Below are 12,233 nucleotides of genomic sequence, written 5' to 3'. Positions count from 1 at the left end.
AAAAAAATAGAATATTAAAAAAGCTCATTTTGAGATATATTTCTGACATACAGTATGCCGGAATATACAGTATATTATAAAATGTACTGCTTTTCAACTTTAATATACTGTATGTACTTAAAAAGTACAACTGAAATATTACTTAAAATAAGATTTTTTATTTTTTTAATGCAATATGTACATGAACTTAACTGAATACATGTAAATCTGAGTGGGCCTAATACATTCGGATACATTAAAAAGAGGCTTAGTTAAAAAGACTAGGGGCTGCAAGAATGACAGAGCATGCCACAGCATGATAGCTGTGGTGTCCAGTGGAATTGTTCATAACCATCACGGCTAGTGTTGTGATAAGCAACAACTACATTATGAGTGACTCAAGGTTCTGGGAATAATGGTTGGGAATTGTGACGTGGGAACAGCATGTGTTTACAGTAATTACCTCCTTGAAACTAGAGTTTCCCAGCAGGTAATTCAAGCAGGGCCTTTCTGACTTATGTTACGCAAGCATCTGGAAGTGTTGCAACAGTTTGTGGAACTAAAATAATAATAGTAATAATAATAATAATGAATTCCACCCACAGTGTAATTCTCCCAAATGCAAACTGTTTGTATGGCTCAAGCAACATTTCAATCAGGTCAATCAGACCATGAAAAATCAATATTTTGCCCAGAACCAATGCTGTCCAGTTGACCATTTCTACATAGTAAAATACCCAGTGTTAATTCAACACTTGATAGATCACATTTAGTCCCACATTCCAGAGTGGGAACAAATGTTATTTGTTAAGAGTTTAATTAACCCTGTTAGAGTTGAATTAACACTAGACATTTTGCTGTGACACGTTTTAGAAACTCCTAAAATACACAAATTGATAAAATAGAAAAGTATTGAATATAAAATATAAAATTGAGTCAAAATATATTTGCAGTATACGTCAGAATAGATACATAATAAGACCAGATAAAACCATTATTCCTGAATGCAGTTATGAACATAATGTTATGTGCATGCCTACGTAGGCTACTTATCTTCAGGTTCAATGCTGTGGTTGTGGATGTCCTCAGAAATGACAGTGGTGTTACAAATAAGAGTGCAATGAGGTCATATAGTAAATGTTTGCTTTTCTTGTTAGTGAAAATTAAAATCGAAATAACGTTGATAAATAGTGTTTCTATTTATCTATGTCGTTTTTATGGTTGCACTGCTGCTAACCGGTTACTCCTGAGAAAGGTGTCGCCTGGCGTGCGTTATCGGGCAGAAAGAAGCAGCTACCGAGCATGAGTAGCAGTCTTCCAAAAAGTTATCTCATTGCAGACATTGCTTTAACTTATCGCTCATTTTCAAGGCACTAGTTCACTGGTCAAAATGAACACATATATTAGGTAACTAACCTACCCTGACAAAAGTGCAAGAAGCGCGGTTGAGACATCGCTGCATTTGGTGTGGACGTCGGTGTTTCCATGGCAACAAACGTGGCGTGGCCTACGGACATTGCTAACTTAATACAGTCCATAAAACAGATGCAGGGTATTTAACTGCCCATCAGCTGCGCCGAAGTAACCCAGCGTAATTCTGGAAAACATTTACAATGGACTACAGTGACCTCCTGTGCTCGTTATTGGAAATGCGCACTCTCAGAAATAAAAGTAGGCTACAATTTGCGGTACGATTTTTGTTCTTTAACAAAGAACACATTTCCGAAATGTAGGCCTATCCTACAATAATGTTCTATGTGAGTAGGCTACTTATGACCACATTTTACGAGCAAAAAAAGGCATAAATAAAATTTTGCTAGATGTACAATTGTATTTAGGGTACCTGCAGGGCTTTGTACTTTTTAGGGCACTTTCCCGCAACTTTACTCCGTATCTGAGTGCACATAAGACTATGATGATAAAATATTGAGGGGAAAAAACACATCATGAAATACTTTCGCGTAGCACAATGAATGAAGAATCACTATAGCCATTGCGTTAGATACTGTATATTAATTAAGAAAAAGAAACAAACTATTTAGCATTAACTAGGGACCCAAGGGAATTGTGTTGTCATGGGTACAAAAATGTGTGCTTGGTTTTATGACTGATCCATTGAGAATGTGAGAACAGTTGGCCTGGTCAGAATAATCTTGTGACATTGAGATCATGCTTAACAATGGGTCGGCTCAGAAACACATCCCCAGAGGACTAGTGTGTCCTTTTTTTACCTCTAAAAATATCACAAGATATCTCGAGACCTCCCTTAAAATATCCACCATGATTGGAGATTTGGGTTTTCCCCCTCAAACTTCACAAACCCCCCCAAATAACCTTGACGAGATACACCGTATGACCAAAAGTATCTGGACACCCCTTGGTCTGGGGCTGTTTTTCATTCTTTGGGCTAGGCCCCATAATTACAGTGAAGGCAAATCTTCATGCTACAGCATATAATCACATTCTAGATGATTCTGTGCTTCCCTAACAGTTTAAGGAAGGCCCTTTCCTGTATTAGCATGACAATGTCCCCAGGCACACAGGGAGGTCCATGTAGAAATGGTTAGTTAAGAATGATGTAGAAGAACATGGGTCACCTGCACTGGCGGACTCGGGGGGGGGGGGGGCAACCCGGTGCCCCTATGGTTGAAAAAGCATTGCTAAAGTGCCCTCTAGAGTGGCAAAACGACAGGAAATGCCCTATTGGCTGCCCTTCACATGGGAAAAAAATGATTGAGTGCCCTCTAGGGTGCCTCTTCATGAAATAAATTATGATGATGTGCCCTCTAGAGCAAGACAATTCGATAACGTGTCTTAATGAGTGCCATTCTAGTGGAGAAAACGTGATGCAGTGCCCTATAAGGTGCCCTTACAATGGTCTAAACTTGACGTTCCCTATGGGCGCCCTTCCAATGGAAAATGGTGCCGTTATGAAGTGCCCTCTATGCCACCCCTACATAAAAGTGTCCCAGAGGGTGCCCTGTCCAGTAGAGAAAACGGGATGCAGTGCTGTATAGGGTACTCCTACGGGTGAGAAAACATGATGAAGTGCCCAATTAGGTGCTCCTCTAATGGAGAAGTGCCCCTCCAGTGGATAAAATGTGATGCAGTGTTGTAAAGGGTGTCCCTGCATGCGTGAGAATGTGGGGAAGTTTCCTAATGGATGCCCCTCCAGTGGAGAAAATGTGATGCGGTGCCATACAGGTGCCCTTACAATGGGATAAACTTGAGGTTCCCTACAGGTGCCTTTCTGATGAAAAAAAATTCATGAAGTAACCTCTGAGATGCCCTTCCAAGTGAGAAAACACAATGAAGTACCCTTGCAATGGAGAGAAAAAAATCCCAGTGAAGAAAATGACATGCAGTGCCCTACAGTCTCCCCTACAACATGCCCTCTAGGGCAGGCTTTCCCAAAGTGGGTGCCGTGACGACAGTCTAGGGGTGCCAACAAATACTATGATAAGATTTTGAATGTACCTCTCAAACCCTGCTTACATACATTGTAAAGGTTTATAGTGTGGTTTTATCATAGAGGTGTGGTTATACTTTTAATCTGGATCGCCTAATAACATAATGTTAATCTTAATCAAGGATGAAGACTATTTCATCATACATGATGCATCATAGTTTTTTGCGTGCTGGTGGGGCCCCATGTTGTGCAGTAGGTGCTCTTTTTATTTTTTCGCCACTTCCCTTCAAACAGCCTGAGTCCGCCACTGGTCGCCTGAACAGAACCCTGACCTCTGCCTCGTCCAACACCTTTGGGATCAATTGGAAAGCCAACTGTGAGTCAGGCCTAATCACCCAATCAGTGCCCAACCTCACTAATCCTCTTCTGGTTGAATGGAAGCAAATCCCTGTAGCATGTGTTCCAACATCTGGCATAAAGCTTTCCCTGAAGAGTGGAGGTTGTTATAGCAGCAAAGGGTGGACTAACTCCATATTAATGTCCATAATTTTGGATGAGATGTAGGATATCAGATGTCCACATACTTTTGGCCATGAAGTGTATTACAGATGACTGTACTATACTGTCTTATAAACTGTTCTGCGACATATTCAAATATACAAATGAAAATTCTGAAGTGTCCCGACCTTTGTCTTGGCATTGTCCCAACGATTCGCAGCATGCCAGAGACAAATGTCTTTTTGGAATTTGCATTCTTCATTAAAAAACAACATTGGACAGTATTAGATTTAAAACATTATCTTGCAGAGATAGGCAAGACCGCATGAAAATGTGAATGTTTCTTTCTTATAGCCTACATAGCCTAGACTACGTTTGCATGCTCGCCGCCAACACATATTATAAGGTCAAACAAGGTAATGCTATTGTACGATTTGCATAAATGTTTTGGGCAATACAAGGCTGGTCACGCAGCTAATATAAAAATAACAATACAGTTGCGGTAGGCTATTGACAGAACAGTTGGCAAAGAATCAAAACACCCAGGCATACTTAGGCCTACCTGTTGAACTGAAAGGTGTTTCTTTTTCATCTGTCAAGAAATACTTTGTGTTGTGCCAATGAAAGTCAAGGAAGTTATTATGAGGATGAGAAATTTAAAAAAATCAGCGATAAAGCCCAAAAGTTACCACAATCAACTGTTTGGATCATCACTAAGAGGAAAGAGAGCACTAGTGAGCTCAGTAATTGAAAAGGGCCTGGTAGGCCAATGTAGATCTCTACAGTTGATGACCAAAGAATTCTCACCATAATGGAATTTTTTTCTGGCTGCTACACCTGTCCGACAGATCAATGACTGCTATACATAGATATCACCAAGAAGGCTAGAGATCACCAAGTTCTCCGGTGATGCTTGGTCAGATCAGTACTGCAGAAGACTCTTAGCGGAAGAAGACTTCACAAGCAGAACTACAGAGGCTACCCTGCAAGATGCAAACCTCTCGTTAAAAAAAAAACAGGTTGGTCAGGTTACAGTTTGCTGAGAAGTCTTCTGCAGATAATAGTCACAGACACATCCATGCCTGCCTCCTGAAGAGCGTTTCTGATCTGTCAAACAGTTTTCTGTAGGCACTGGAGACGGCTGCAGTACTGATCTGACCGAGCATCACCAGAGAACTCGGTCATATCCAGCCTATCTGGTGATATCTATGCGTAGCAGTCATTGCATCCAAAGGATATTGAATGAAGTACAAAACATGACTACTTTCATTTACATAACATTAATATGTCCCAAACAGTATGGTGCCCTGAAATATATACAGTGAGCTGCATAATGTTTGGGGGGAAGGGGTTAATGTATAAAAAGTACTGTAATTTCTACATGGTGAAACCGAAGTGTATTAAAATACCCTTAAATCAAAGCTGAGAATGTACACTTCAAGCACATTTCAATTGTTTGATTACAAATCAAAACTAAATCAGATCAAAAATATATCTTTTCCCCAAACAGTATGGAGCTCCCTGTTTGTCGAGTCTCGACTGGATGCGCTCTGCAGTTATACCACATGACACTTTCTCCCGAAGGTGTGTCCCTGCCCAAATCTGGGCTCAGTAGGTGGGGTTTATCACAGGGCATAATCTTGCTTTCTCTGCAGGCTCTAACTTTTGTTGATGTAGCCGAGCCTGCGATCATCTACAGTACATTAAGCGGCTGAAAGGCGTTCTAACTCGGCAAATCATGTAAGTAGCTACGGGAATACCTGGGATTGTAAGATTTACCTTGAATAGCCCCTTGTTGCAAAGCAAGACGGATAAGTTAGTTTCTCGTTAAGATAACGCTTATTTATTTACTTTGCATGCCAATATACTGTCGATAAGATTTGTGTATAGACTACGCACTTCTTAAAAATGTGTATTTTTCCATTCCTTCCCCATCGGCAAACTGGTTTCTTATAGGTGTTATGCATGACGTTTTCACCTGGAAATGTCTACATAGGCTATGGGTAGGAAATCGATTTGCAGTGTTATGGTTTATAGGGTACCGAGCACTCAGCAGTCAAGGTAGACTTGACCAAGTAGGGTACACGTGTGAACTCGTGGGGTACCGGCAGTGACAGATTCACAACACAAGCACATGTCTAGAGCTCCACAGATGATTGGCACTTAAGTGTCCCCGCGTAGAGCGACGCAGGTGTAACACTGAGGAACTTCTTATACGAACTACTTTTCGAAACAAAATCGAAAATGTGCTTTCTAATTCTATTTATTTATGTGTATATCAGAAAAGAGTAGAGTTTCAAAAAGTAGAGTTTTTGTTTTTTGAGCCAAACGGAAGCTGTGCAATCCCAAACCAAACTGCTCCCTGCCTGCAGGAGCACAATTGAGGGACGATGAAGTTGGCTGGCCCGGTAGGGAGGGATTCGTGTTTATGTGAGATTGTGGGAGGTGTTTAATTGGTGTTGTAACGTATCAGAGCTAAGAGACCTGGCGAGGCAGGCAGCGTCTGGCTGCGGTGTGTGTGGGTGTGTGTACTTATGCGTGGATACAGTCGCCTACATGAGAGAATAATGAGCTAGTGTTTGGAGTTCTGCCTCTCCCACAGTCTTACTCTGGGGCGTGGCGGTCGCGCTAGGTAAGAGGACGCGAAATACAACACTCAAACACAGTCCTGTACAAATATCACTGAGGACTCGGCACTCGGAAATTCCTGGCAATAAACAGATTATAGCCTACTCAATAAACCAAACAATCGACTATTCAGTCAATCAGTAGTAATCAGCTAACATATGCAACCAGTCAACCAATCAACCATTTCGCGTTATTATTATTCTTTTATTCGTATTACCTATTAAAGTACAGTGAAAAAAATGTATGCTGAATTACACATAGTATACTTGATGTATAATTCAAGTTTATATAATTATACTTCAAGAATTCTGAAGTATACTGTTCTGTCACATCATTCTAACAACAGGCTATGTGAAAACAAGTTCAGTGTATAGTATTGCACGTTGAAGAGCTTATGATAACTGTTGTTATAATGAACGTTTGTAAAAAAAAAAAAAAAAGAATAAGATAAAAGGAGACTAAATAAATACATTTGCTTTGCAAACTAATGGTTTGTTTACGTGCTCGACCACATCCTTGTGTTTACTTTGATCCTTAATTTGAATGCTACATTGCATTTGCATCACAGTCATTGAGCATATGTTTTTCCACAGTGTCTTATGAAACGAAGTACAAAAGTGATTTCATTAAGTATATAAAAGACTGTTGTTAATATCAGACAAGTCAGCGTTTTATTTTAGAATATTCATATTTGCAAATATTTTCTTCAGCAAAATACCCAAGTTTAATTTTTATTTAACACTGTTGGTGCTGCCTCTTTTACGTTTTATTTGTCTCCATGTCATGGCATGCCCCTAGTAAACACTAACCAACCCTGCAGCCTGAGGAGATTTGCAAAAATTCTTCAAGAGATCGTTTAATGAATCATTTTGTTCCCTGCCAGGAGTAACTTCACCCAACGCCCAAACAGGGCCGTACTGCGCTCCCTGTTAACGACCTGTCTGATTGTGTCTGCGAAGGGTGTGATTCTGTTGGCATGTTACAGAATAACCCAATGTTTACCGTATGCATTGAGAGGCACTTGATACAAGGGCCAAGCAGTTGCTCTGTCAAGGGGCCTGGGGGGGGGGGGGGGGGGGGGGTGGTCACTGCTACACAGGTTTACTGATTTTAACTAATTTCATTTGCAACATCAGCCAATCCACACACTTAAGCCACCCGTGAACGTTCACAACATCCACAAGACATCGGTCATCAAAAAAAACATTCAGTCCTATTGTAGGATCTCTAATACAATTGGAGAGAAGAGTAGGGATTTGGAAATGCCGCATTTGATAGTGCTGTCAATCTTCCTCCATTGAACTTAAATCCCGGACAAACCTGCTTCAGGCACATGCATATATCAGAGTGTACTTGTATAGCTGCCTGTGAAATTTATACAAAACTGTGGAGATACACACGGTGTGATTAGCCACTTTTGAAGTGGGTGGATTTATTTGTTTTGCCCGCTGTGATCTTCATAAATGTACCCCCAGCTGAGCAGTTTATCTTACAACTTTTCCTGAACATGAATCCACACCCTGGAGGGGATAACAGATTTCTCCCTTGCGGCCAGTGGAAAAAAACTTCTGTATATTAATTGATTTTTTATTTCCTTTGCGAAACCCATTCGGCAGTGGGTGGGGTGCTAGGTAAAGCCTCCATACAGCAATTCCACCTGTGGTCTCACAGGTTAAACCTTATCTAATATATTACATTACATTACAGGCATTTAGCAGACGCTCTTATCCAGAGCGACTTACATAACTTTTTTACATAGCACTTTACATTGTATCCATTTTATACAGCTGGATATATACTGAAGCAATGCAGGTTAAGTACCTTGCTCAAGGGTACAACGGCAGTGTCCTTACCCGGGATTCGAACCTACGACCTTTCGGTTACAAGCGCAGTTCCTTACCCACTGTGCCACACTCCGTCCATAATATATTATGTATAATATGATAAAAGCTCAATACCTCATATCTATCCATAGATAGACATAATGGCTTCATGATTTGGGCATGCTTCAGTATTCTAATGTGTTGAATACCCCCAGCATTGCAGGTTTTAGTGGATGTTGGGTAAAGGTCACAAGTTCTATCTTTCATTGAGGTGGGGTCTGTGATTAAAATATCTGGAAACCCCTTCAGTAGCTCACATTTCACATTCATATTTTCTTATATTTTCTTAGTATCACAGCTAATATTGTACTAAAGCAAATCAAGTTTTCCCCAGACTACATTTACAGAGGCTGGCTGGACTGGGATTCAAACCTACAACATACTGGTGTTCTTTAATCTGAGGGGCACAGTACACTGCTGCCCACTGCACATGAATAAAACAGGGGAAGCAAATTCTGATTGTGGAAGTGCAGTCATTTTAATAGAAGTTGCGTAACAGGTAAGATAGGAATGCAGGTAAAGAGAGAAGGTTGTTACCTGCATTTATAAAGGCAGTTTAATTCAACATAAGTTATCTATCTGCTGAGGCTTGTGCTTTGTAGAGCTCTCACTCTCGGCTGAGGATCAGACAAACGGGTGCTATTTGTGGATGGTGTGAATTTCCTGGCACAGTGTGTGACACAAGTGGTGGCAGAACAAGTTAGAAGTTACGCCATTGGTCGGAGCAGACCATGTGTCTGTCAAGTTTTCCCCCGCGGCTCGGCTCATCCAGCTGCCTGGCCCAGTTAACCGTGATGGAATTCTCAATTGGAAACAGTTGCGTCACGTTGAAAATGGCCAGCTGGTAATGAGTGATGTTGGTCAGCATATGTGTAGAAGGAGCAGTTTGGTTTTCCCTGGTGCTGTTCTGGTGTTTGCACCCTTTGCCAGGGTGGCCTTTAGGCACTCTTAAGGGGTGCTGTCTGCTCACTATGCTGCTGTTGGGGCATTGAGCTGAGGCAGCTCTCAGGGAACTGCATTAATCTGGATAGCACAGATTCTACACCACTGTGGTCTAGACAGACCGGGGGGGGGGGGGGGGAGTGTGTCTGTACCTACTTCCTTGCAGGTTCTGATCTGAATGAAATAATGAATTATTTGAGACACTTTAATCTTTTAAACACTAGTAGCATTCCTCTATATTACGAAACATTTAAAAGAAACATGTTTATTGATGTTCATAAAAAAATTATTTCATATGAAGTAATGCATTTTGGTTAGTGACATTTTTTATTGAAAACTGTCAGGAGTCTGCAGGAATGTTTTCAGATTTTACCAGCATCTAAGCAGTTGTATTTCAAATACTTATTTGACCCAGGTCTGGTGTGTTTATGTGAGCATGTGTTTGTGTGTTTTTGCATGCATGTCAGTATGTGTACCCGTGCATATTTGCATATGTGCGTGTGTGTGTGTGCGTGCGTGCGTGCGCATGAATGAGTCTTAAACTACAGAAATGGGGTTATGGATTGTGTGATCTCTCTTCCTTCAGAGTGAAACCATGGTCACTGGAATCTCAGGGTGAGCCCCACACCCCCAGGAATCATGAAATCAGGAAGTGGCACAGAGGACACTCCCATGGAGGAGGGGAGCATCCCATTGGACATCGAGAACATCCAGATGGTCTTGCAAGGTCAGTCTGTGCCCCGCCCATGTGGGTTTGAGTGGCAGCGGGTTACTGCTGCTGTTCTGAGCGACTTTCGCCCTCTCCCCATTTAGAACATGTGTTGATGCGTCTGAAACATGCTAATACAGTGCCCTCCCTTCACAATATTGCATATTTCTATATTCATGTCATTCGATTCCTTTAAAAATAGCATTTTATTATGCTGTTATTTATTATGAGTCATTAAGGTTTATCACAAAAAGTTAGGTAATTTTTGAGCGGACAAAACAGTTTTCTGTGAATGCATGATATTCTTGGAGTCACATTGATATCAGCTGATTAAACTAACTTTCCAATATTATGGCAAATATGATGACAAAATATACATGGTCCAGACATGCATAAATAGTTAAAATGTCAACCTAATGTGGTCACACTAACTTATTTTATTATTTATTTTTAATTTATCATTTTTACCTGCCAAACTAACAAGCAGCGCTATATAGACTGCTTATTAATAACATATTATAATATGCAAATAGCAGACCTGGGTAAAATACATAGCCTACTTGTTTTGGATTCAAATCCTTTTTTTCGCTTTACTGATCTTGTCTGGTGTATTGGAACCAATGGAATTTCTCTCAAAACTGATCCCTTTACTCGTGTGGGAGGGGGTGCAAGGCGCCTTGGGGCTGCAGAGCGGACTGGTCGAGCAGGCGTATAGAATCAAATCATGTCCTGCAAGTAGATAGGGGCTGTCCTGTTGGTTGCAGTGTAGGCGAGGGTCAGGACTTTGAATCTGATCCTGGCAGCGATCGGTAGCCAGTGGAGTGACTGCAGCAGAGGAGTGACGTGGGAGAATTTGGGATGGTTGAAGATAAGTAGGGCAGCAGCATTTTGAATCATCTGTAGTGGCTGTATGGCACAAGCTGGCAGGCTTGCAAGGAGAGAGTTGCAGTAATCAAGGCTGGAGGTCATCATAGCCTGGACAAGCAGCTGGGTGGAGTGCATGGTCAGGTATGTCGAATCCTTCTGATGTTGTACAGAAGGAATCTGCAGGACCGTGATGTTGCCTTGATGTGCTCCTTGAGGTCCAGCTGGTTGTCCAGGACCACCCCCAGGCTCTTTGCAGAGTGAGAGGCAGTCACTGTGGTGCCAGCAACCATGATTGAGAGCTCACGTAGTAGGGAGGTCTTGTATGGGAAGAACAGCAGCTCAGTTTTGTTGAGGTTGAGCTTCAGGTGGTGGCTGGCCATCCAGGTAGAGATGTCAGCCAGGCAGGAAGATATTTTTTCATCAACCTGTGAGGCAGATGGGGGGAAGGAGAAGAAGAGTTGCGTGTCATCCTCATAACATAAAAATATAGATTTTTGATATTGGCCTCTCAGAATTTTCATTTTGGGCACCCCTACTCTAAGTGGAGCTTAGATTTAAAGGCCAATGCTATGAAACCACCACGCCCATATCAGACGCAGAGAAAGAGTATGAATCATTGTTACTCTGGAATACTTTCACCTCCCAGGTGAGGCGGAAGAGCAGGGAGCATTCTGATCTGTCGGGAAAGCTGAAATGCCGAGGCCAAGAAAGGCGGCGTTCAGAACGGCAGGCTCCCCCCCCGCTGCGGGGATTTCCCATTGGTTCTGGCATCAGATCAGTTTATCTCCCGTTCCTAGCGTGTATTTAACTGCGACGACGCACCTCTGTTACGCACCGCAACCTGCTCCTGCTGCTTCTCTCTCTCTCTGCCCGAGTTCTGCAGGATCACGTGCAGATTTCTGCAGATTGGTGAAATGTCTAATTGCCGAAACTAAACCTCATGGCAGAGGGCATCTCATACTCAATCCCCCTTTTTTAAAGGACAAGTTTAAATATTTAAATTACACTGAAAATTACAGTGTAGACTTATAGATACATGAAACCTTTAAATGAATATTATTTTGTAATATTGTGATCTTTGTAATGACTAAAGTATTTTATTGTAAATAGCCTCATCTCTTATATACATACACCATATAATGACATCACATTTTGAACACATGCAGTACTAGCGTATTAAATAGCCAAATTTGGCGAAGGCTGTCCTGAAATTTATCTGTCAAACATTCAGCATTGTACTGAATTTGGGGTGCTTGCCTTGTACTGTATGTAGGTGTCAGTTAGAGGGCCTTGAGTTTTAAAATTTTGAGAACCCACC

At 41.5% G+C, this 12,233-nt stretch overlaps 1 protein-coding gene across 1 annotated transcript in view; it reads left to right on the top strand.

Moving 5' to 3' along the window:
- The first annotated feature begins 5,558 nt into the window (after window positions 1-5,558).
- LOC118230189 (nesprin-2-like) overlaps window positions 5,559-12,233 on the top strand; it is a 30,185-nt gene continuing 23,510 nt past the window's right edge. The window contains exons 1-2 of the mRNA XM_035423000.1: window positions 5,559-5,626; window positions 9,926-10,066. Coding sequence (XP_035278891.1) covers window positions 9,979-10,066 — 88 coding nt within the window. The 5' untranslated portion in view covers window positions 5,559-5,626; window positions 9,926-9,978. The remainder of the gene's footprint in view (window positions 5,627-9,925; window positions 10,067-12,233) is intronic.

The sequence above is a fragment of the Anguilla anguilla genome, chromosome 6 (assembly GCF_013347855.1).
Source record: "Anguilla anguilla isolate fAngAng1 chromosome 6, fAngAng1.pri, whole genome shotgun sequence".
Classification (NCBI taxonomy): domain Eukaryota; kingdom Metazoa; phylum Chordata; class Actinopteri; order Anguilliformes; family Anguillidae; genus Anguilla; species Anguilla anguilla.
Note: the sequence above shows the minus strand (reverse complement) of the source record. Positions and strands in the feature narration are given on the sequence as shown.